General features: G+C 44.1%; 2 protein-coding genes across 2 annotated transcripts; one reads left to right on the plus strand and one right to left on the minus strand.

Annotated features, from left to right (window-relative positions):
- Window positions 1-13: 13 nt before the first annotated feature.
- On the plus strand, window positions 14-8,008 carry EXOSC1 (exosome component 1). Its single transcript, XM_010971115.3, has 8 exons — window positions 14-121; window positions 228-343; window positions 2,209-2,283; window positions 3,392-3,480; window positions 4,264-4,297; window positions 4,797-4,847; window positions 4,980-5,064; window positions 5,408-8,008. Exons 1-8 carry the CDS (start codon window positions 34-36, stop codon window positions 5,512-5,514), a joined length of 645 nt encoding a protein of 214 aa, XP_010969417.2. The 5' UTR covers window positions 14-33; the 3' UTR covers window positions 5,515-8,008.
- A 1,588-nt stretch (window positions 8,009-9,596) lies between these two features.
- Window positions 9,597-16,198, minus strand: PGAM1 (phosphoglycerate mutase 1). Its single transcript, XM_010971116.3, has 4 exons — window positions 15,925-16,198; window positions 12,213-12,487; window positions 11,456-11,636; window positions 9,597-10,687 (listed from the first exon to the last, which is right to left on the minus strand). The coding sequence occupies exons 1-4, from the start codon at window positions 16,061-16,063 to the stop codon at window positions 10,518-10,520; spliced, it is 765 nt and encodes a 254-aa protein (XP_010969418.1). The 5' UTR covers window positions 16,064-16,198; the 3' UTR covers window positions 9,597-10,517.
- Between the last annotated feature and the right edge of the window lie 9,466 nt (window positions 16,199-25,664).

Consider the following 25,664-nt stretch of genomic DNA (forward strand, 5'->3'; position numbering starts at 1 on the left):
TTGTCGTGTTTCTTACTGCGGAACTGCACCTGGATGTTGGCCAATGAGAAGTCGGCTTCGTTTTCCTCCGGGTTTGGGACAGAGGCAGTCATGGCGCCGCCCGTGAGGTACTGCATCCCCGGTAAGCTAGTTGCGCCCAGAGCAACTCCTGGGCGGGGGCAGAGGCAGGAAGGCTGGACGGCCAACAGCTTATGCGGACCCGTGGTTGATGCAACGTTTTTCCGCAGGCGAACGTCTATGTAACTTGGAGGAGGGCAGCCCAGGCAGCGGCACCTACACCCGGCACGGCTACATCTTTTCGTCGCTTGCTGGCTGCATGACGAAGAGCAGCGAGAACGGCGCGGTAAGGGGTCGGCTTCCCCTCTCCTCCGTCTCTGCCTTTCTCTTAGGCTCTTTGATTTCACGGTCCTCAGGCAGGGGCCCTGCGGGCACGTCTTTAGTGCCTTGTTCAGTAGAAGGATTTGGTCTTTAAGTTTCTAACAGCTCTGGTCTTCAATGCTGGACACTTAGCCATCACAGTCCAGTTGTGTTGGTCTGGCTTGGCTATGTTGCTGGGGAAGCAAGCTGGAGGAAGTGTGGAGGCGAGCTCAGCCCTGCAGTGAGCTGAATCCTATACGAATGTCGACGACCTCTCCGGCTTCATCTCCCTCCGCCACCCCTGCCTCACTCTGCTATCTAGTCATACTGGCTTCTTTCAGTGTCTCCAGTGCGCCACAGCGACTTTGTACACACGCCATTTCTTTCTTAGCCTATTTAATTCCTGCCTACCCTTCAGGCAGCCTCATTAGTATCACTTTCTCAGAAAAAAAGACACTACTAGTCGAAAAAGGGAGTTTTTGTTGTTTTTTTTTTTTTGTTGTTGTTGTTGAACTCTCACAAAGAGCTTTATTCCTCCCTTTCTAAGCACTTAACTCAGCGTAGAATTTAACACTGTTATACATTCCCCATTAGAGTCTTCCCTTACTAAACTCCATAAAAGCAGGCCTCACCGCCGTAAAGCTCCCCGCCTAGCACAAGCTAAACGCTCAATAGATGTTTGTTGAATGCCCTAGTGGTGATATTCTCCCTAGTTCCAGAGGCTGATCCACGACTAGCTCAGGATCAGATAAGCAGTTTTTGAAGGAGCAGCTTAAAGACAAGGAGCGTAGCAGAAAGAGGATTCAGAGTTAGAACACTTCAGTATTGACTAAACCTTGATTCTGCTTTAGGTGAGAAACTTAAACTCTCTGGTTTCAGGTTCTTTCTCATCTGTAAAATAAGAGACTTTTTAATCTATTTTGGGAATTTCCTTCGGATTTGAAAGTTTGTTCATTTCATAGGTAGACACTTAGCTATCTGTTGAGCATTTTCATGTGCCAGGCACAGTGCTGACCTTTTGGGATATGGTAATGAGCCAAATTCACAAGGTCTCTGCTATCAAGGGGCCAAACACATACTGTAAGCAAGTAAAAGCTCAAATGAATGTATGCTTACAAATGTGACGACTACTTTGAAAGAATATTACAGGGTTCCATTAGAACATGGAATAGGCAAATCCACCCTAGTCAAAAGTGACATTTAAGCTGAATCTAAAGCATAGATAAGAGTTGGGTGAGTAAGCAGATAGAATGAATTGAGCAGAGTACCTGAGATAGGAAGAAATTTAGTGAGTTGGTGACACTGAAAAAAGGCTAGGAGACCTGAAGCATAGTGAACAAGGGAGAGATTAATAAAAATGAGGCTCAGAAATATCATTCCTACACCAATAGCCAATTCTGTGCTCAAAGAGGAAATTCTACAAGTATTCCCTTAAAGTAGAAGTGAACAAGTATGGCCACTACTATAGAATATTTTATTTGGAAATTCTAGCCTGTCCAGTAAAGTGACAAAAAGAAAGGTACAACTTTGGAGGAAGAAGAGTCAAATTATCCATAATTACAGACAATATGGTTGTATACTGAGAAATTCTAAGAAAATCACAAAAAAATTTAGAACTCATCTGAAATGGTTAGGTTATGCCTTCTAGCAGCATTCTTCCTGTGGCCCCTTGGCCCTCCTGTGTCCTAAAATTTCTAAGGCTTTCTGCTCTGGGCTACAAATGAATATGTAGTCCATCTGCCTTTGTGACCTCAACTGTGGACCAACACATTCCTGTATTTACTCTAAAGCCACAGATACCTTTACCCGAGGCTTAGCCAGGATACTCATGTTTTATTGCTCTCTCTCTAGCTTCCTGTCATATCTGTGATGAGAGAAACAGAGTCCCAGTTACTGCCAGATGTGGGATCTATTGTAACCTGTAAGGTAAGTTGATTGTAACCTCCCTGCTTAGGATACCTACCAATGGTGAAATCATGACCATTGCAGAACTGTGCTGTCCAATATGGTAACCAGTAGCCACATATGGCCATTTAAATTTAAATAAAATTACACAAAATTTAAAATTTATTTCCTCAGTTCCGCTAGCTACATATCACATGCTCACTAGCTTATATAGGTAATTGGTGGCTGCCATACTGGTTAACATGGAATATTTATCATCACAGAAAGTTTTACTGGACTGTATTGATCTAGAGATTTCTAGGATAATTAACAATGTGGTCAAGTTCAGGCTTGCATAGTTCTTTCACAGAGCTAGTTCCTCAGCATGTAGTTTTACTTTTGTTTGGGAAACGAACACCAAAGGGTGATAAGGAGGCTTATTTTTGAACATCTGAAGCAAAACCTTTTTCTGCAGAGAAAAAAATTTTATAAAGTCTTTGAGAAGTACAAATTAATACTGTACTGATCAGTAACTATAATACATCAGTACTCTCTGCCCATCTCCACACTCTGCCAGTTAAACTAACTTAGTTTCTCTCTATAAATCGCTCTAAAAGAAAATCTACTTATGCTTATTTATTATTTTGTTATTTTGAAAATAACTGGAGAGGCGGTGATCTAAATATTATGCAGCAGCTGAAATGGAGTCTTAAATTCCATTCACGCTACATGGCTCTTAGTAAGATCTGTTAAAGGTCTAGCTAGATTTGCTGTACTTCCTTGTGTTTTAATGTTAGACTTGAATTTTTTTCAAAATCTGTACCATATCATTTATTTTTCTAATGGAGGCAGTGGGGATTGAACCCAGGACCTCGTGCATGTTAAGCGTGGGCTCTACCACTTAGCTATTTTCCTCCCCCACCATATTATTTTACTCAATTCCCACAGTAACTCTATTAGGTGGCCAGAGTGACTCTTATTCCACTTTATGTATATCAGTTGTGCAGGGATAAGTAGGAGTTAACCTGTGTTAAATTCTGTACTTAGTAGGGTAGCTTGGACTAAAATCATGGTAGTTCCTAGTTTATTCCTGCCTCCTTGAGCTGACAACCACTAATATTCTAATGTTGCTCTTTTCTCTATTCCACAGGTCTCTAGCATTAATTCACGCTTTGCCAAAGTACACATCCTATATGTGGGGTCCACACCACTTAAGAACTCTTTTCGAGGAACTATCCGGTATGAAGGATTTTTGTCTTTATATTTGCCTCAGCACCTGGAATGAGACTAGGATAGAATAGGAGACTGGAATTTTTAGAACAATTACAATCCCTATTCCTGCCTATTTCTCTCCTCTGTATGGTTTGATTCTCCCAGGTAGTATCCAAAGAAAATGTTGTAATATGTTAGTTAGGACAAAAGGAAATATTAATGAGATAGGGCTTTAAATAAAACAAAAAGAATTGATCTAAGCTGGAGATTAGCACTGTGGGGATGATTCCTATCAAACAAAGTAGAAGGCACATTAGGAAGTATCTTTCTTTCTTGAATTTAATATAGATTAAACCCAAGAATTGTAAAACAATGAAAAGGTTGGTGGGTGAAATGGTATATTCTTTTTCCTATGGATTCTTTGAGAGGGGACAGACAATTCTTGTGAGCTAGATAATTTAACATCTGAGGCTCTTTCCACCCTCAGGATTCCGTGTGGTTCTGTGGTGCTTCTGTTCAAGCTCTCCTAAGGCAGCCAAGTTCCTTACCCTTTCCTACCAAATTTGATCTACTCTTCTCTAGTGGGAGGTCTTGATATTGCTGCTCTGTGTGATCCAAGAATGGGCAAAGTGGGTTTTTTTCCTTCTGATGAGGACTGGGGATACTTCTCTGCTCTACTTCTCTGGGTGGCAGCTGGGTGCCAGTTACAACTGGTTCTCTCTGTTCTTTTGGCTCTTTGCCTGAGAGGAGCCTGCGGGATAATTCTTTCTCACAGATAATTAATTTTCTGTTAATTCTCTTTTTTTACAGCAAGGAAGATGTCCGAGCTACTGAAAAAGACAAGGTTGTTGGTTGATTCTTTTTTCTCATGGCTTTAGGAATTGCAGTCCTTTTAAATTATTCCAGTGAATTTCAAAGATATGTGGGTATGTGGAGTCCAAGGAATTTTAAGGTGTTTCCTACTAGAAAGTATGGAATTCACCTCACTGTCCCTTTGCTTTTCATATGACTTTTGTTCAGTTTGTTGACCAGAGCCGGGGTTAGTTGATGCTTTGCCTTCGAAGCCAGGTATTTATTCCTTGCTGTTCCTTTAGGCTTATTTTAGACCCTTTTGGAGCAACTATAGTACCTTTTGTCCAAGTCAGATTCCTGATTAGGTTACTGAGTTCAAAATCCTTCATTTATATCATGATGCTACAGAAGCAGTAAAAGTTGTTGATTGACTTGAATAACACTGACTTCTAATCCTCTGGGAAGTAGAAGTAGACTGGCTCTACCAAAGGGGTTAATAGTTTCATGTAGACCTGATCTGGAGCTTTCACTTAACACTCCTTTCTTTACAGGTTGAAATTTATAAGAGTTTTCGCCCAGGAGACATCGTCTTGGCCAAAGTAGTATCCTTTATTCCCTGCAGACTTACAGTCCTTTGTAAAAAAGAAGAAATACAAGTAGAGAAACCACTCAGGTGGCTGTGGGAGGGAAGACTTAAAACCCGTTGTTGTCCTTTATCGATATTATGTCACTAGATCTCCCTAGGTGATGCACAGTCCAATTACCTGCTGACCACTGCTGAAAATGAGCTAGGAGTGGTGGTGGCCCACAGTGAATCAGGTGAGTTTGTCCATCCTTCTACGTGCTTATCTTTCCCTGGGAGCTAGGGCTTAGGGTTGGTCCATTGTCTTCCCTCATTTCTCTGTTTTTTTGTTTGTTTTTAATTATCTAGGAAGCATTGTGAGTATAGATACTTATTACTGAGGTTAAAATGATACTCCTTGTATAATCTAAGGAAAGGAGGTACTCACTCCGCAAGTCAGTGGAATACACGGTTTTTTCCTGTGTGAGAGAAGGTTCACTAGGCAGCATATTGATAATTCAGTTCATTCCCAGCTGAAAAGAGAAGAATCTCAAGCAATTATTTGAAGTCTAAGCTCCAACACCAGCTTTTCCCTTCCAGGTGTCCAGATGGTTCCTATCAGCTGGTGTGAGATGCAGTGCCCTAAGACCCACACTAAAGAATTCCGGAAAGTGGCCCGAGTACAGCCCGAATTCTTGCAGACCTAAGAAGCCATACTTTACCCCATGGAGGGTACGTGTGTGAAAGTGACATCAGGATGCTGTTGTCTGTCTTCAGGCTCCTGGGGTCAGCCAGCAGCCACCTCTAGAAAAACCTGCCAGCATACTCTGTAGATGGAACATTTTTCTTGTGAACATTTCAATGGATTTCATTCTCTTGAGTGATAAATTTCTCTTTTGGAGGCACCAGCAAACAAACTGTATAATGTTGGAAATAGCCTGTCCTTTCTGACAGTCTTATAAATATGTATTTTTTGCTGTGACAAAGAAAACATTTTTACGAAAAGGATTTTACGGTTTCTGTCGTCTTGAGTAGGGAAAGGAATCTAAACAGTGTCATAACATTTAGAACAGGGTCTTGCCTGTCATTAACTGACGTGTGTCACATGCTTTCTTGCTCTATACAATGCCTAATTGACAATCTTTTTTGTATTTTTTATGTTCTGCTTTTGCTTATTGAGTACTTACCTAGGTCAAGCACTTTATATATATTCCCTCATTTAGACAGATTATATTTTAGTGAAAATTATGGGATACATGTGATTCAGGTAGCATGTGACTAATTCTGGTAAACAAAGTATTTTTGTTTTTAATTTATTTTAATAATTACCAAATAGTTTTAAAAAGCCATCAGGGTTGCAGAAGGGTTGGCCCAATATGGTAGATACTCCAGGAAATGTTTGTTAAGCGTGAATTGAAAAGAGGGACAGAGCGCTGTTATGTAAAGTGACCAGGAAAGGGTTTGTGACATGAGGTAAAAGGAACTAAAGAACTAAAATAAATGAAGTGAAGATACTCAAAGCAGAGAGAGAAGCTTGAGCAAAGTGCAGAATCAGGAATGAACACATAAGTTTGAGGATAAGGAAAGAATGAGGGTTTGGCATGGAGAGGCTGCAGAGAGAATGAAAGGAAAGATGAATGATGAGACATCACTTCTTGAGATGTTATCATGGAACCTGTATCTTCTATGTGTAGTGAGAATGGTGGAGGTAAGCTGTTTGTATCCTCCAGTTGCCAGCCTTGAGCCAGGTTATAGGTTGTTTTGTTTTTTGAATTGAAAATATTGGCATAATTGTAAGTCCACATGCAGTTTTAAGAAATAATACAGAGGGGGAGGGTATAAGCTTAGTGGTAGAGTACATGCCTAGCATGGACAGAGGCCTGGATTCAATCTCCAGTACCTCTATTAAAATCAACAAACAGACCTAATTACCTCCCCCCATTAAAAAGAAAAACATAAAAAACAAAGCAAACAAAAAGAAGTTATACAGAGAGATCCTCTGTGCACTTTTCCCAGTTTCTCACAATAGTGACATTTTGCAAAATTATAATATGCAAAATTATTATAATATAATAATCAGAATGTTGACACTCATACTTCAGCATCATTTCTTTAGGTCTGTTTCCTCATCTGGAATAGTACGATCTCATAGGATTATTGTGAGAAGGAAATACATACAAGTGTTCAGTACATGCCAATGCTATTGTTATATGTTATTATTATATATCTGATTGCCTTCACCAGGATTTATGATAGATACTTCGATGTAGTTGGTATAATCAGTCTCCTATTGTTAGATATTTTAAAACTTTATAGATTTTTCTTTTACAAACAGTGCTGCAGAAAACACCCCTGTACCATGTATCTTTGTGCGTGCCTATAATTCTTTTGCAAGGGATCCCTAGCAGTGGAGGGCTGAGTCAAAGAATATGCACATTTAAAATTTTGGATAGATTCTCCCTTATTGCCTTGCAGGAAGATGCTACCAATTTCCTCTCAACAGCAATGTTAACCATTTTACTTATATTATCTCCGAACTTCACAGTGACCCTGGAAAGTGACAGTTATTTCCACATTTTACAGAGAAGTAAACTAAAGCTTAGAAAAATTAACCTGCCCTAAGGCACACAGACATCAGGAGGCAAAGCAGTATTCAAATCCAGGTCTGTTTTACTCTAAAGCCCAGGTTCTTTCTTTTGTACTGTGGTGCCTCCTTTTTCCAAATATTGAATAGAACCCTGGACATGCAATGAGAGGCTCTCCAAATTGACACTGGTTCATTAATTTTCAATGCTTGTTGGACATCATTCATTCATTCAGTAAATGTATTTGAGCAAATGCTCTGCCTACCACTGTTCTAAGAACTAGGGAGTAAAGCAGTGAACATTGATAGAATCCTTTCCTTTAAGGAGCTTACATTCTAATGGGGAAAAGACAGACAATAAAAGTAAACGAATAAGGAAATTTATAATTTCAAACAGTAATAAAGGATCATATAGAAGAGCAGTTGAAACAACTAGGTAGTAACCTCTAAACTGCTGCAAACCAGGTTAGACTTTCTCACCCTTAACCATCTAATACTGTATTACAAAGTAGCTACGTACCTGTCTTAGGACAGCATTCTGTCTTATCTTTGAGTGTCCGGTACCTGGCACTGTGACTAACATATAGCAAATGCTCAATAAAAAATTTTTGAGTGTACACATAGCTGACTGAACAGCTTTATGCCCAAACAGGGATATTTAGTGATGGTGACATTTGCCAATCTGAAATTGGTTGTAGAGACAGGAAATGTGGTTCTCAGCCTAGGTTAGGTGAACCTCAAAATTGCCTTTAATAAGCATCACTGGGATGGCAGGGGGAGTGCAGGGGAGGAAGGAGCACAGGTGCCCTAACTCTGCTCACAAATCTCATGGGGCAAACCTCTGGGTGTTTAGGGTTTGTTCAGTTCCGCAGGTGATTCTGAAGTGCTACTCTAAGAAGCACTGTCTTGGAGGGATAGTAGTTGTTGGTTTCCTAGTGATAAAGGTAAGAGGCTGGATCTCTGTTATTTTCCTGCCCATAAGGCAGTTCTGGCCAGGACTCTTATGTTGCAAGGAATGGAGACTGCTGTAAACTCAAGTGGTATCCGGACATAGGATAACATTAATCCAAGCTGATCCGCTCTGACTTGGGTGAAGAGCACTTGATCAAACAAAATTACCAACTTTTGGTCTAAGATTCAGTACAGGCTAAGTAAACTAACATCCCATGAAGCTATTTGGAGACATATTACTAAAGGTCTTCCTAGGGTATAGATGAAATAAAGAACTAAACTTAAAACAATATGCTTAAAAGTAATTAAATTTTAGAGTAAGGACTTTGGTTTAGTTGAAGTAACATTCGTCTGGGTTCCAGTACTTAGTGGTATACCTTCTGACAAGTTTCTGTATCTTTTTTGGTTTGTTTCCTCTTCTGTAAACTGGGGGTACCAGCCCTTTCAGAAGTTGCCAAGATTAAAGATTATATATGTAATGTGCCTCACCCAATGGCTAGCACAGAGGCACTTCATAAGAGCTTAATACATGGAGGGTGTTACTTGCTCCTACTAGAAGAGAAAGGCATTATGGGTGTTCTCACATTCCAATGACCTTTTCAAAGTCCTCAGAGAGAAGGTAAATGTGAGCAGTGCCCCTTCCCAATTATGTATATAATTACAGTCGGTTCTCCCTATTCACGGATGTGGAACCCATGAATACGGAGGGCCGACGGCACTATACCATTTTATATAAGGCACCTGAGCATCTATGGATTTTTGGTATCCACAGGGGTCCTGGGACCAATCCCCTGCCTTGCAGATACTAAGGGATAACTGTATACTCTTCTGCATGTGTAATTTTTGAATGTGTTAATGAGTTGACTGACAGGGTTAAAACTTTAGAAGCCAAAAAAAGGTGTATCAAGTTTACAAGTTACTAAAAGGATTGGCTTTTGTAAGTCCAAGAAACAAATCTTTACCTTACTCTAAAAAGGGCATAATGGAGTTTTAGAATTTGATTTTCCAGGGTTCAGTAACCAACACCACTGAGCAAGAGCTACAGAGAGACAACAGGAATGGAGAATTCAGCTCTCCAGCCTGAGGTGGAAAACCAAATGAGACACACAATATTTGGACCAGGCTGTATAAAGTTGTGACTGGTTGTCCTAAAGCTCTTCACGTGTCATACAAGGACTTAGGTAATGAGAGGTTTCAAACTTAATGTTCAAGCTGAATTCCTCAGACAAGACATACCACACATCACGCAGAAAATATTGCACATCACTCCTTTATTATACTGATCTGGAAAAAAGACTTAGTATACTCATGCTCAAGTGAGTTCTGGGCCCCAGTGGTGGGCCAAGCAACTGGAACATGATTCAGAAATCAGGCACAGTGGAGGACACACTTGGACATGAGCAAGAGGCATTCCACTGCCAGAAAACAGTAAGGCAGGGGAGGGATCCTAAAACACACAGGATGAACTCCTACACCTTAGAAGTCAAGGAGCTTACCCCACGATGGCATAAGGAATGACTTATTTTCTGATGACCACATGTGGGAATATTTCAACCGCTACTAGAAACCCCACAAGGGGTTTTTTAATTTATATATATATATATATATAAAATTTTTTTTGTAAAAGTAAATGTAACACATAAACATTTAGGATTGATCCCAATCGTCGAGTCAGGGAGGAAATGTTTGAATCACCACACAGGTTATATTTCATCTTCCACTGGAATGACTAGAGCCCTCAGTCACCTGAATAGAACAGTACCCAGCTGGCTCCCAGGAACACAAATAGGCTCTCCTGCTTCTCCTTGGTGGTCATACCTTAGCATGGTTCCTCCCTATCCCCTACTCAAGCAGGTCCTTAGTAATAAACAAAGCACTAGTAAAACCCCCAGTTACTACCTCTCAGCGCTCTTGGATAAAGTCTTCCCTCGGCTTGGACTGAGGATGTGCCCCAGCGGTGCCATTCTGACTAGACTATATAAAGGGAGTGGGTGCAAGAGACAAAATGGCTAAAACGAAATTGGGAGCCACCAGTCCCCATCTGCAACTACAACTTGAGATGCCTACAGATGTGGTCAGTGTGACATGTGCAGGGGAGAGGTGCAGAGGAATGGGATGGGCTGGTGGCGGGGTGAGGGGTGGAGGGTCCTTGGGAAAGTAATCTGCTGCTCGCCCTCACTTCTTGGCTTTGCCCTGGGCAGCCACAGCCTCCATGGCTTTACGCACGGTCTCTTCATCCCCCAGGAACTGCATGGGCTTGATAGGCTTCAAGTTCTTGTCCAGTTCATAGACAATGGGAATGCCAGTTGGCAGGTTCAACTCCATGATAGCCTCTTCAGAGAGACCTGGAAATACACCCACCATGATCAGTCAAGCAAGATAAGAGTCCACAGACCCCCTCCCAGGCTTACTATTCCCCCTCCAGGTGACAAAAGGCTTTGGTAGGAATTACAACAGAAACACCCTTTCTGATATTTGTGATAACAGTAATGATCTGTGTTTTAGAAGATCCATGACCCAGGGAATGCCCCCAATACTTATTTCTCAGCCACTGAAAAGCAAGAAAAAAGGATGAAAGGTGTGTACCACAGATGCCTCTCCCAAAATGGGATGTGGAAGCCCCCCGTGAGGCAGGACTATACACGTCTCAGATATCCTATGTAGTCCATCCAGCCTGCCAAAAGTCAGCACATCTGGGCTGCTAGGCCATCAGGTGAAATAATTTAAGATGCAAATTGAGTATAAAGTTGGACAGGGTTGTGACTAAGGTTTTATCAGCAGTTTCAACTAGCAATCCTAGTCTGGAGGTGGGCATCTCAAATTTTCATGTGCATCTGAATCACCTGAGTGATAGATGCAGCTTAAGTGGGATGTGAAGTTCTGCATGTGTAACAAGCACCCATTAGGGTCTGGCCACCTGTGCTTCTGCAAATGATGCTTTGAGAAACAAGGACAGAGGGTGTATTTCCACTAGGAGTCAATCTGGACTGTCTCTAAGGCTATCAATATGTCCAGCCCTTTCCTGAAGGTCTCCTTCATACTAAATAAGTCCCAGATTGGTAGCAGCTCTGCTTTATCCTTCTTTGAGGGCCCCTCTGAAAAAACGTACATACCCTCCAGATGCTTGACAATGCCCCGAAGGCTGTTGCCATGGGCTGCAATCAGTACCCGTTTCCCCTCCTTGATCTGGGGAACAATTTCTTCATTCCAAAAGGGCAGAGCCCTGGCAATAGTGTCCTTCAGACTCTCACAGGAGGGTAGCTGATCTTCAGTGAGGTCTGCATATCTGCGATCCTAAACAACAAAAAGTCCAAGCTCGCCAGTTATTAGCAGTTGCATCTGTTCTGCCTATTCCTCATCCCCTAAGGGATCAAAGTGATGGATGAAGATCTCTCAGCAGGGCACTGAGAGCTTGAGAAAAGGGATAATGATTATCCTGCCCCTTCCTCCCCAATTACCCTCTACTGGGAAGATTGACAGTTCAAAACAAACATAACTTAGAAAAGGAAAAAATAAAAAGGCAGACTACAAGGTTCTTCCCAATTCACTTTTATCTTGCAATTGGCTCAGGACAGCCCAATCGGCTATAGGTGGGTTTTATAAAATAGGGCAATAGATGTAAAAAAAGATTAAAATTCTTTTCTGATAAACCACATAAATATTAATTTTTTTTGACAAGTGAAGGTCATTCCTTGGAGAAGGGGGATTACAATTAACTATTTTATTGTAAATTAGAAACTCAGTGGGCAGACACTAGTAAAAGCTAAGAGAGTGTCTAATGTCTAGGCAGACACTAACAAAGCTAAAAGTGAGGCCCAGATTCTGATCCCTTGGTCCTGTGGAGAGAGCCAAATCTCCGTGTGTCCATACCTTACTGATGTTGCTGTAGAAGGGATGGTCAGGCTCCATCGGAGGTGGCGGGACATCATAGGAGCGCCTCCAGATCTTTACCTGGGCCTCGCCGTGCTTGGCAGCAGTTTCTGCTTTATTGAGGCCAGTCAGACCCCCGTAGTGGCGCTCATTAAGGCGCCAAGTCCTCACCACTGGCAGCCACATTTGGTCAATGGCATCCAGCACTGTCCAGAGCGTCCGAATCGCTCTCTTCTGCACTGAGGTGAAGCAGATATCAAACTCGTAGGCAGCATCTGGAAATTATAAGTTCAAAGTGATGAGCTAATCAGGTCCACTCTGGAGCCAGAATTTTCTTACATATGAATCTCACATAGAGGTAGCCCAAATGAAAATTATTTGGCTAAATATTTTATTTTGTTTACCCTAGCAGGAAAGAGTATTCTGCCTTCAGGGAAGATAAAATTTGTTGCTTTATGTTGCAGTTGACAACATACCTCCCAGCAGTTCCCCAATAATTCATCTAACCCAAGGTCCAAACATACTGTCAACCAGCTAAACTGCAACCCGGGCTGCTTATCCTAATCCCCAGAATGCTGTGCTTAAGCACATTTTAAGAACTTGTTTGCTTTAATTCTTTCCAGATGAGGATATGAAAAATGTGGTATCTCTTAATCTAATAGCTAATATTTATAGAGAGCTTACCATCTATCAGGCACTGAACTTTGTGTTCTATTTAGTCTTCATACCAATCTTATATGAGGTTATATCCTTAGAACCCGTCTTACCAGATGAGGAAAATAAAAACTGGAGGAGTTAAGCATATTACCCAAGGTCACAGCTACTACATGGGCGAGATTAAAACCCTGGCTATGTGACTATAATCCAACTCCTAACCACCACCTCTAGCTACCTCCATATTTTCCTAACCTCTAAGGATCCTGATGTTTGTATTTTAGTAACTGTCACTTCTGATTGATAATTACCAATATATTTCACTCCTCTCTAACCTCTGGTCTAGGGGAATGGGATTTTGAACTCTCAACAATCAGGTCACAGCAACAGCTCTTAGAGGATGCTGATAAAACCAGTCTGTTACATGAAATTATATTTTCCCTGAAGTATGGAAATCCCATCACAATCTCTTCACCCACAGTTCCTCTCTACTATAGCCAAAGTGCCAGCCTATTCCTGAGTACCCTGAGAAGATGTATCTACCTACATCAATGGTTAAGCCAAGTTTAAGAAAAGCCACTCACTGGAGAAAGAGCAAATGCTGTGCACCGTCTTACGCATTTATAAATGAACCTCTCCATACAGAGCAGTTTTGAGAAGATGTATCAAGAGTTATGTTGGCCCAACCAGTAAGTTACAACTATTTATCCTATGTCCAGTTTTATGAACAATTATTCTCCTTCCCACTTTAATGGGGAGATGGCCCTTTCCTTATGAAGTGGACCAGGAAGACATGCCTGTTTTTTTCCATGAGGTTACAAGGCCCTTTTTGAAATTCAGCACAAACTTTCCTGTGCATTGCTTCATATTGAGGTTGCCAACAGTAATTAATGAACTCTGCGGTGAATTTTCTTGCCAGCCATAAGGCCAGTAAGAACTACACTGATGGGGGAAGGAAGGATTAATCAACAGGAAACTCACCACCCCCCACAAGGGAAAAGATATAGACCTCAACACTGAGCCTCAGGGCAAGTCCTAGTAGACTGGCTTACCATCTCTTCCCTAACCTTAAAGGGAGGAATGGCTCCCCAATAAAAGCTGAGTCACTGGGAAGCAACTATCCACATTGCAAGCCTCATCCCATGCTGAAAAGCTATTGGTTGTTTCACTGCAGTTAATTTCCACTTGCAACGGAGTGCCACGCACTGGATACACAAATAGATCCTCAAGGAGAAAAGCAGTTCCCCTTACGACTCTTAACAGAGAACTCGAAAGCCTCTTCCTTTAACTTGGCCATCAAACAAAAGCATAGTATAGAACACTCCCATGGATGGCGCTGGCTGGCGCTGTGTAGTGTGGATGCCATCCTACCCCAGGAGTAAGACTGCATGGGGAAGCTCAGTTCTTGCTAGCTTCCTCCTGGATCATTCAAGATTTTATAAACCCTACTATTACTATTACTTAAAGCCCTGGTGAAATTTAATATTTTATTTCAGGTCCTTTATATTACTAGGTATTCATAATGGTCTTCATTATTCAGAGTTTTCACTTTTAGTCTTTCATTTTTAATTTTAATCATCTGTGATGCCTCTAAGAGATATTAAAATTTTAAATGAGATTTCAAATAACTAATGCTACTAATATTTACTTAAAAACTGAAATCAGGTCTGTTATTTTAAGAAAGATTACAAGTTAAGGCATTTGATCAGTCTTAAGAGGATAGCTGCAATTTGCTTTGTCCTGGGCTAGTCATCAGCAAACCACCACAGACTCATACAGTTCTTCCTGCCAGAGAGTAGGGGAGAAAATGGCCTCCTTTACCAGCACTTTCCCTATCCTGGCTTCTGAACAGCATGAGGTCACACCAGGCCATCCCAAAGCAGTCACACACATCCCCAGCAGGATTACATTTCCCAGACTTTCCAAAGTTTTGCTTCATTTCAGAAGGATCTACAGTGAAGGCAAGAAGCTAGACAGACAACAAATTGGGGCCAAATACCTGATTCACATCAACCAGTCATCAATGACCCTTTTAAATGGCTGCTGCCTTATCCAGAAGTTAGAAGGGAGCAGGACAGGATCATGGAAGCACCTCTTTAGTCCAAAAATTCTTTGAATTGCTGGCAGCAGAGAATGCTTCCATGTTAGCATTCCAAAATCACAGAGAGCTGTCTGTCACCGGGGGCGAGCCTGGTAGACAAGCTTATCTCACTGCCATTTCCACCTTTGCCCAGCGTCCTTGGCCAACAGCCTACCAGTTCTTCGCACCTACCTGTTACTTAACCCCGGAATTGAGGCCAGGGTGGTGGACTAGGAATAAGAAGATGTGACTTTGGACAAGTCATCTTTCCAATCCTCACTTTTCCCAACTATGAAAGAGGGCCAGGGAGGGGTGGGAAGCAGAGGAATAAAATCTGTATGCTTTATGGGATTGTGAAAAGGACTAACTCAAATCGTTCATTCATTGATTCATTCATTCATTCACTCACTCACTCAATTACATTTGCGGATGCATTCTGGACATAGGATTTGTGGAATGTTGCTAAACAGCATTCTACACAAGCACGAGGATGTCTTTGTATCTTGAACCCTGTGGTTTCCCACCCCTACCCTGGCAGCGTCACTCCCCCACAGAGGGGACAGCATGTGGCCAGCCGCTTCACCGGGATCTGCAGCCGCCTTTTTAAAAGGCTTGGTTATAGCTACTGGAAGACACTGGCCATCCAATTTAGTATCCTGTCCCCGAGTTACTAAATGCTCAGACTAGAAAAAGGAAGAATTTCGCAAGGCGTTATCGTAGACAACTCAGCAAGTCGCGGGGCGACCTCCCGGTTCCTCTTCACCGCGCGGCCCCTCATACTGCACTGGATGACCTTGAGCAAGTCGATCCCCTACCCTGGACTCATTTTCTTAACTGCAAAAAAAAAACTGCTGGAGAGATGAAGCCCAAGGTCTCCGCCCTCTCCAGGAGGGTGCGAGGACAACTAGGCGGCCCCGACCCAGCGATGCCCTCCCGGGCCTTCGCAGCCCCCATCCACCGCCCAGGCCCGCTCCGCACCTCGCAGCGCCTGCCCGCCGCGTTTCGCCTCTTCGTGCCCCGCCGGGCTCAGGTCTGCGTCGTACCAGCCGCTGAAGCGGTTCTCCAGGTTCCATGTGCTCTCGCCGTGCCGGATCAGCACCAGCTTGTAGGCGGCCATGGCGGCGGCTCGGGGTGCGGCGTAGACTGGGGCTCACCGAGATTCCGGAGTCGCAGTCCTGCCCCCGGCAGCGCCTGCGCGCTCGCGCCCCACCGCCCAGCTCCCGCGCACTAGCTGGTCCAAATCTTTCCACTCGCTCTGGGCCGCCCTCCGCCTCCCGGGTAAGCGCATGCGCCCCGTGCCGGCGCTACGGCCGCCAGGGGGAGGGGGCTCGCTCGAGGTCGCCAGGGCGCATGCGGCCTCCGCCGCCGGCCCCGCGTCCGCTGCGGCGGTCACGGAGCGCACGTAAGCGCAGAAGGGCGGTGGGACTTTCCGCCGGCGCCGGGGCGTGCTTGCGGGCCCGAATGCTGTCTTATTGCCATTACTCATAAGCCCTCCGTTGTAATAAAATGGCTTTTATCATTTGAATCGCGCCCAGCTCGGCCAGGTCACTTTCCTATCCGTATGCAGAGTTTGATTCACACACCTGAGTTTAAATCTTCACTCTTCCATCTTACTCACTTTCTGTCTTTGGACGGGTCGCTTAACCTCACTCAGCCTCATGTGTAAGTGGACATAGTAAATACGTAGCTGGTGCCTATCTATCTGAAAGATGCTCAGTAATGGTTGTTGTTTCTATCTCATTTCCATGTACACTGCTCTATTTTACATGTGAAGAAACGCTCCGACTGCTGGTTCAAAAGTCATGTGCTTTATCTAACACGCGGCCGTTTGTCCCATCTCTTCTAATCTCGCAGCCTCTGGTCAGTGCTTCTTGGACACAACAGTGAAGCAAATTCTAGGACAGTCAAACACTCCAAAAAGAGGAGGGTCACTGCCTGTCTCTCTTATACAGACCTAATCAGCAGCATAAGTATCTGCTTATCTGGCCCGCTCTCTGCTGCCCACCATCTCCTAGTTTATTTCAATCTAGCCACTTTGTTGAGCACTAAGCATGTCAGGCAGTGGGCTAGGGTCAAAGGTGAGTTGAATGTTTTCTGCTCTTTGCAGCAGATGGAGTGCAAATAAGACCCACATGTAAACAGCTGACAATGAAATTGTCCCATGTGCTATATTTCGACAGATTGTAAAAAAAGTTTTTAATATGCACTCACAAAGCACCTACTGTGTGCCAGGCAGTGTTAAATGCTTTACGAAGATTAACTCATTTAATCCTCATATCCTCGTAATGATCTTATGAGACCGGTACTATCACTTCCCTAATACTGATGAGGAAACTGAGGGATGGAGTAATTTTCCCAAGGTTACAGGAACCGGGATTCAAACCTAGGATGGCTGGCTCCCAAGTCCATGCATCTTTTACCTACTAATCTCTCTGGCCTCCACATTTTTGTTGCATTTTAGGCATTTTTGACTTTGAAGAGTGAGAAGGATTTGACAGGCAGAGAAAAGGCACTTTGGGAATGACATGAACCAAAACACATGAGCCTGGTTTGTAGATATATCATCTACTATTCATGAAAGTTTACTGTTAATGTGTCAAGTGTTTTAATGTGTTATCTCAACCTTCCAGCAATTCATATAATGTAGATGCTATTATAGCTCCATTCCACAGATGAGGAAACTCAGACCCAGGGAAATAATTTGTGCAAAATCACAGCTCAGGGCGGAAGTGGAGAAACCAGGACTGAAACCGAGGCAGTCCATGGCGTAGTGTGCACTGTAACCACAATGCTCCACTGCCTCCCTCCTTTGCAGCTGGGAAAAGCTGGAATTCAGTGACCAGAGAATTGACTGGGATGAGGTCCAGCAGTAAAAGTTGCACTTGGGGCTCACAGACTCCCCGGTCAGCAAAGTAGGAACTGTCCTCAAAGGCCTCCTCATTTCAGCTCCTGGCACAGCCCACATAGGGGTCCTTGGAAGACTCCCTCTTTGGAAGTTTTCCTTCTGGTCATTCCTTCTGCTTGGTCATCCTAACACTGATGCCCAGGCCCTCCCAGGGAGAGCTTTTCCAGTCTTAACCTTGACTTTTCAGACTTTTTTTCTGTCCCTCTGCCTGAGCCCTCATCCATGCTCCCAGTCATGGCTCCTCCCCTGCTCTCTGCTTCTGGCCAAGGTTTCTGTGCTCTTAGCCAATCTGCGTCTCACAATCCTGTAATGAGCAGGAAGTGCAGCTAGTAAGAAACCTGTGAAAATATCTCTATTTCTAGTTACCTATAGGGCTTAAGATGGGTTACTTGACTTCTCAGCCTCAGTTTCCCCATCTGTAAACTGAAACAATAATCATATTCATACCTACCTAAAGCACTATTGTGAGGAATACACGAGAAGATGCATGGGAAGCATTTAGTGCTGTGCCTAGCGAACATAAATAATAATCATGTTATTCACATATTCATAGTAAATATTATTAGCAATGTTATCAAGAAGGCAAAAAAGATTTAATGAGGCACCAATTCAGAGGTTGTGAATCTGGAGATCTGTGGACATATTTTCCTTCTAGGAGGATGCTTGGTAGGGGGTGGCATGCCCACTGGGATTGGAACTAAGCAGATAACTAGGATACTGTGGGCAGGAGGCCAAGGTCATCTGTGCCACCAGCCTTGGGAAAAAGCCCAGGAATCCTACTTTATTACCTTTACCAACCCCATCTGCCTCCAGAAGGAATCTCTCATCTCCTTGGAATTCTGAGGAACTCTGATTAACTCACTTACAGAATATCTACCCTGGGTCATCAGAGATTTTTTTATGTATGCATCAGATCCATTCAACTAGAAGCTCCTTGAGGATGGGCACCGTGTCTCTATTTTATACACTCACACACAAGCACTAAGCATGATGCCTTTGCCCTTGGTCAACTCCCTGAGTGACCCTAAGTGTCAGAGCGGGGAGAGATGCTGATAATCCTCCACTGCAAGTCCCCACCTCCTGACACCTCCAGTTCACATGTAACGGATGAGGAAAGCGAGGTGAACCTTTCAAAAGAGCAGATGAGTAGGGGACCAGGTTCATCAGTGAGAAGCCAGAGGTAATCCACAGGGAAGGGCCCCGAAGTTGGGCTTGCTGTGTCAAGGAAAGGCAGGAGCCTGGAGAGATCTGGAAAAGGAGGGGGTTGGGGAGGACTATGAGAGAATCCTGAAGACTTTGCATCTGGAAGCCAGAATCCCAAGTGGAGATGGGGGAGGATTCATTCAGCATCTATCAGAGCATCACAAATCTGGGAAGAAGCTTAGAGCCTATCAAACCAAGTTTTCTCAAATGACAGTGAACGATAAGGATAAAGCAGTGTGTGTTGCCTTCTACTACTTTTTTTTTTAAATCTTAATTGTTATCTCTGCTGAACACAAGACACACAGACATTTGTCAAGGCTGATTCCTGGGCCCTTCTAAAGAAGTTGAGGGAGACAGGAGCTCATTCACACATCCTGAGAACAAAGCAGTGTGAGGTTCTGATCACAACAGAGGGCCCGCTTCGGAAGCAGCCTGAGGGACCCACTGCACAGCTCCCAGCCAAGTCACTGCCCTCCCTCCCAGGGAGCAGCTGTGGCCAAGTAAGTCACACTTCCTGCGTGGAGTGTGGGTTGGAGGTCTGTGCTCCAGAGCCCTCCTGACCGTCATTTCCTGGGCCAGGGACACTCATCAGTAATGAACCCTCATCTCTATCTGGGGCCCCCAGCCAGCCTCTAACCCCTGATCCCGTGGGACAGACAGCCTCCATTCTAGCGCAGTATCCTTCAGGCCTCCCGGGACTCTTAACAATTTCAATCCACCAGCTTTTTGGTTAAGCTGTTACAAAAACCCAGATAAGGATAATCAGTGATCACAGCCCCACTACCCTCACTGTCCCTTAAAATAATAAAGGCCTCTCTCAGCCTTCCCTTCCCATTTATTTTTTCCGCAGAAGGACAACTCCCTTATCAAGTGCCAAACATTCAGTGAAGAACCCGATTTAGAATCACAATGGGGCGAATCACGTTTTCTGCTGGGTGGAAGGCAGGGCAGGGCGGCTGCCAGTCAACCCACAGGACTCCCAGTCAGGACACCGCATCCTTACTTGAACATCTTGCAGACTCATTGCCTGATGTTCAGATCTCCCCAGCTCAGCTGGTGTCTAAGGAGAGGATTTCTGCCTCAGAGAGTGAGACCAGATGATCATAGCTAATGCCTCAAGACTCTGAGAGTCTAAGAAAGGAAGCAGTGCCTCAAGGAGGAAGAAATGCATGCTCCAACCTTCTACAGTCTGAGGGTAAATGGGGCTGGAACTGGAGCTGGTGCTGCTGGAAAAGGAAGAGGAGAGACAGTTCTGCTGTGCGTGTGAGGCTTCCTACAGCTTCTCAGACAAAACACTTCCTTCTCTGACCTCAAAACCCAGCTTCAGACTTGAGTGTCCAGCCCAGCCATAGTACAAACCCTTCTCCCTGGATTATAGAACTCTTCCAGTCCCTAAAAAGAAACCACTAGGGGTGCACCAGATCCCCTGCCTCTAGGCCCTGTGCGTGTTAACTGTGATGATAAAAATGCTCAAAGCAGGGCAGTAAGCAAACCTTCTGCTTTCCTTCACACCAAACTGTTTTCCTCATTTGTATTTCTTTGGATTAAATTCTAAGTACAAAACAGGCATACATTTTGTCATTTGGGAATCATTTCTGCTTAGTTTAGACTGAGGATTAGCAGCAAATGACTGAGATATTATTAGTACATTGGTCCAGGATCTCTGAGAAGCAGTTGCCAAGACAGGATTTGAAGGGCGTGTGTTAGGGGAAATGCCTGGGACCGGAAATGGGGGGCGGGGTGGGTGATCAAGGTTGACAGAGTAGGTGCAACTCAAGTGAAGGAAGGAGGGGAGGAAGGCTGGGTGGGTGGAAGCGTCTTAGACACAGTGCGTTTCTGAGGGACATTCGGCAGGACTGTCAAGAATCCTCAAGCCAATATCACCCCTCAGAGGAATCCCAGGTCTCCCAGGACCCAGCCTGCCTTTACATACAGTCATGGGTGAACAGCCCGTGGTTGGCGTAGCCTCTGTCTGAATGCTGTGAGGGATTTCAGAGTGACACTGCAGGTCCCTCAGTCAAGCAGCTGTAGTGAGATCTGAGGGCTTTATTCTCATGACTGCCACAAGGACATTCTATAAATGTCAGAAATGCTTTTTTTAATTTAAAAAATTTTTTAAATTTCTCAGAAATATTTTTATGTCAACACTTAGTGACCACTGACTGACTGACTAAGGAAATGGCAATGGCAAGGTGACCAGGTTTCTAATATACCTGTTAAAGATTTTGCCAGGGGAGCTGGTGGCTGTTATATTTCTGTTGGCAGTGGAGGAACATACCTGACTCACCAAGGTGACAACAAGAGCCAGCCTAAGGCTCAGGGTTGTCCAGCCTAACAAACATGGATAAGAAAGAACCATCAGAAACCCACACAAGTTCCCCACATGAATAAACATACAGTTACCATATATGACCCAGCAATTCCACGCCTAGGTAGGTGTATACTCAAGAGTGATGAAAACATGTCCACACAAAAACTCATACCCGAATATTTATAACAGCACTATTCACAATAGTCAAAAGAGGGAAACAACCCAAATGTCTACCAACTGTTGAATGGATAAACAAAACGTGCTAAGTCCATACGGTGGGATATTACTCAGCCATGAAAAGGAATGAAGTACAGATACATGCTACATAAATGAGCCTTGAAAACGTTATGCTACGTGAAAGAAGCCAGACACAAAAGGTGATTTGTTGTAGGATTCCATTTATATGAAATATCCAGAGTAATAGGTAAATCTATATAGACTTAAAGTAGATTAGTGGTTGCCTAGCGTGGGGGGTTTGGGGGTGACAAATAAGGGGTGTGGGGTTTCCCTGTAAGGTGATGAAATGTTCCAAAATTGGCTTTGGTGATGGTTGCACATATCTGTGAAGGTACTAAAACTCATTAAACTGCATACTTTAAATGGGTGAAATGGATGGTATATGAATTATATTTCAATGAAGCTGTTTTTGAAAAGCTTTTTTTTAAATTTTTTAAATTTTTTGGTGGGGGAGTCTAATTAGGTTTCTTTATTTATTTAATGGAGGTACTGGGGGGATTGAACCCAGGACCTCATGCATGCTAAGCACGTACTCCAGCACTTGAGCTACACTCTCCTCCTAAAAATAATTTTTAAAAACCCATGTGAGTCCAGCCTCCAAGAGCCACTGCTCCATGGCAGGGAGGTGGGTGCGTGTGGAGAGCTCTGGGGAGTCTGAAACAGCCACTGTGCTGCAGAAAAACAGTCTTCTTTAGCCCTGGTCCACAGCCGGCTCCAGGGACGATGCTGCGGGTGTGATTGGGCAAGCACCCACTTCCTACTGAGCCAACGAAGAGACACGAAGGCGGGAAGGGGAGGCCTGGGTGGAGACTGGCTTTTTGGTCGGCATCAGGCGGCAGACTGTCTGCTGGTGCCTCACATCTCCTTCCCAGATAAGTGTGGAAAGGGAATGTTGCCCACCATCAAGTCATTAGACACTGCAGCCCCCACCCTCCTTCACCAGGTGTGCCCTGGGGGGAATTCAGGATGGAGAAAAAATAGGAAATATTCTGTGCTCTGGATACTGGCCCTAGATAGCTAAAATGCACATCTAAGGAATACTTTCAATGAGCCCAGAGTCTTGCATCTTCCTATACATAGAAAAGCACTAAAATCATTAATTTGAGATGTCTGTTTTTTGTGATTAGCAGTAACCTTTTGATGTTTGACTACATGTTTTGTTTGTTTGTTTGTTTGTTTGTTTGTTTGTTTTTGCCCCCAGCAGAAACTCCTATTTATTCTGGCTCTTCCCTTACCTTTTCAGAGCATCTCGTCAGAGCTACCTGAGAAGCCATCTCCTGGGCTATGGTCTCAGTAAGGTTCCCCAGTGAAACCTAACTTGGTCCTGGGTCCTGTTTCGATTTGCTACATGACCCTAGGCCAGGACTTTTCCCTGCTATGGAACCAATTTCCCCAATCCCTGTATTGGGACCATGTCAGCCCCAGGACTTGGAGGAGGATGACAGAAACTGAACCTTATTGCCACTGCCTGGACAGGGCAGGTGCCTCATCCCAAATAGGCTCTAAGTCCCTCTGGAGATTTATCCCCTTGAGAAACGTGGTCCATTGTTAAAGTAAAACACCCCTGGAGGGGGTGAATGGTTTGAGCTAGCTGTCCCTTGAGGGGAAAAAAGTTCTCAGACTCCAAAGACTGTCCTGTTGCCATAGCAACAAGTAACCACCCCCACAAAGGGTTTTAAACCATTTAATCAATGACAACTCATCGCTGTTTAACTGAACAATGACAATTTGCAGGGTTGAGGGACCAATACCACGCCTCTGTAAACCAGCCAATCAGCAGCAGCCACACTCTGGTTCACCAGCCAATCCCTAAACTCTCCCTCCTCTGAGTGTGCCCATCCCTGACCTTCACACCTCCCAGCACGACATAAGGGATCACTTTCCTGCTCCACTCAAAGAGGCTGACCCTACCGGCAGTGCTGTGTCCTCCTGAAGTAAGTCAGAGAGACAGTTTTTGTTTCAGATATTACGAGGTGGTGTCTTCCATAGACACCCTCCATTCATATTCTAGAATAGTGCCTTCCTGGGAGTAATTTTTCCTCCCTTCTAGGGCTATTGCTAGTCTTTACGGTGTTGTTGGTTATTTAGAAAAAGGCCAACCCTTCTTCCAGACAACGTTCCAATGAGGACTGGATTTCAGATCCTCAGCTGGGAAACTGAGCAGTCCACAGTCTGCATAACTGCACACAGCAACCCTGCTCATCCCTTGTAACTGGTCAGCCAGTGAGTCTGCCCATTCTGCCTCCTAAATACATTTTCCCCATCTGTCCTCTTCTCTTTGCTCCCATAGCCAAAGCCTTAGTGTCAGACATCATTGTTTCTTTTTTTACAGGGGTTTCTTTTTATTTATTTATTTTGGGGAGGGTAATTAGGTTTATTTTTAATTTTATTTTTAAATTTATTTTTAACAGAGGTACTGGGGATTGAACCCAGGACCTTGTGTGTGCTAAGCACACACTCCACTGAGCTACACCCTCCCCCGAGACCTCATTGTTCTTGCCTGTACTTGTGCAGTAGTCTCTAACTGGCATCCTGCCTCTAGGGCAAACATATTATACTCCTCCTAGCCTTTGTGGCTTTGCAGCTGCTGTTCCCTTGGCCTTGCTTATACTTCCACCGTCACCTTCCTGGTCAACTCTAACTCACCCTGCCAGATTCAGCTCCAGTGTCAGTGTAATGGGCTGAATGTTTATGTCCTCCCCAAATTCATATATTGAAATCCTCCCCCTCCATGTGATGGTATCAGGAGGTGTGGGACTTTGAGAGGTGATTAGGCCACGAGGGCTCATGGATTAGTATCATTATAAATGAAACCCCACAGAGTTCTCTTGCCCCTTTTGCCAAGTGAGGACATGGCCAAGAAGACAGTCGTCTATGAATCAGGAAGCTGCCCTCACCTGACACTGAATCTGTCTGCCTTGATCTTGGGCTTCTCAGCCTCCAAAACTGTGGAAAACACATTTCTGCTGTTATAAGCCACCTCATTTATGGTATTTTGTTATAGCAGCCCGAATAGACCAAGACAGTCCCCTTACCTGAAAGTAGTCCCTGACTCTCCTCCTAAGCCTGACCATAGCCTGCCAGGCTCCGGGCTCCCGTAGCTCCTGGGCGTACCTGGATGATGGCACTGATCACCACGACTGGGTTTCTTTGCTGCAGTCTCAATCAGCCTGTGAGTGCTGGACGTGAGAATTAGGCTACTTTCATCTCTTTGTAACCAGGTGGTTGTGAAGAACCAGCCTTGAGAGAAAAGTAAGTTACAGTCCCATGCCAACTCCACCACTTAATGCTGTTGGGAACTTAAGCAAGTTACTAGACTTTTCCCAGATTTGGTCTCTCCACCTGTAAAATGTGGACAATAACGTGAAAGCAAAACCAAAATGGAGTTGGTATTACTAAGAGAGCTCTCGGAACTAGAGCCGGGAGGCGTCTGAGGAAGCATGACTTACGTGTATTTCAGCCCAGATGGAAATCTGACCTTCTGAGCACTTACTGTCTGAACGCAGACATCCAGAGCATCTGCCCAGTGTTCCAGAAACTCAAGATACTTATTGGACCCTTACCCTGAAACATTTGTGACAGCCTATCTCCTAAAGACAAACGCCCCCTTTTTTGTGTCGGAGCCCGGCCTCATGGCTTTGGTCTTTATAAGCCCCTGACTTTCTTCCCTGGAACTCTCTCTAGGTTCCACCTGAATTTGTGTCTCCAGAATTACAATTCTTAAGACTCAAATAAACTATTTTCTTATTTGTGGCCCTCTGTGTGTGTGTGTGTGTTGTTGTTGTTGTTGTTGTTTGGTTGACGGCAATAACACCTGCTACAGTGTGTGGTTGTGAGGACTCAGGGGGATTGTGTGTGTGAGGTGCTTCCAGATCCTCCTGTTAAAATCCAGACTCCTTAGCCAGGCCCTCAAGGTCCATCGGTTTCTGTTCTCAATCTACTTTGCCAGTTTTGCTTTCGAAAAGTCACCTCCTCATCAAAGATAGCCCTCTGACAACCCCCGCCCCATCCGGGGGCATTTCCTTGGACCCCCCAAAGCTTTACCTGAACATCTCTTGTGCC

Source organism: Camelus bactrianus, chromosome 11, assembly GCF_048773025.1.
Source record: "Camelus bactrianus isolate YW-2024 breed Bactrian camel chromosome 11, ASM4877302v1, whole genome shotgun sequence".
Classification (NCBI taxonomy): domain Eukaryota; kingdom Metazoa; phylum Chordata; class Mammalia; order Artiodactyla; family Camelidae; genus Camelus; species Camelus bactrianus.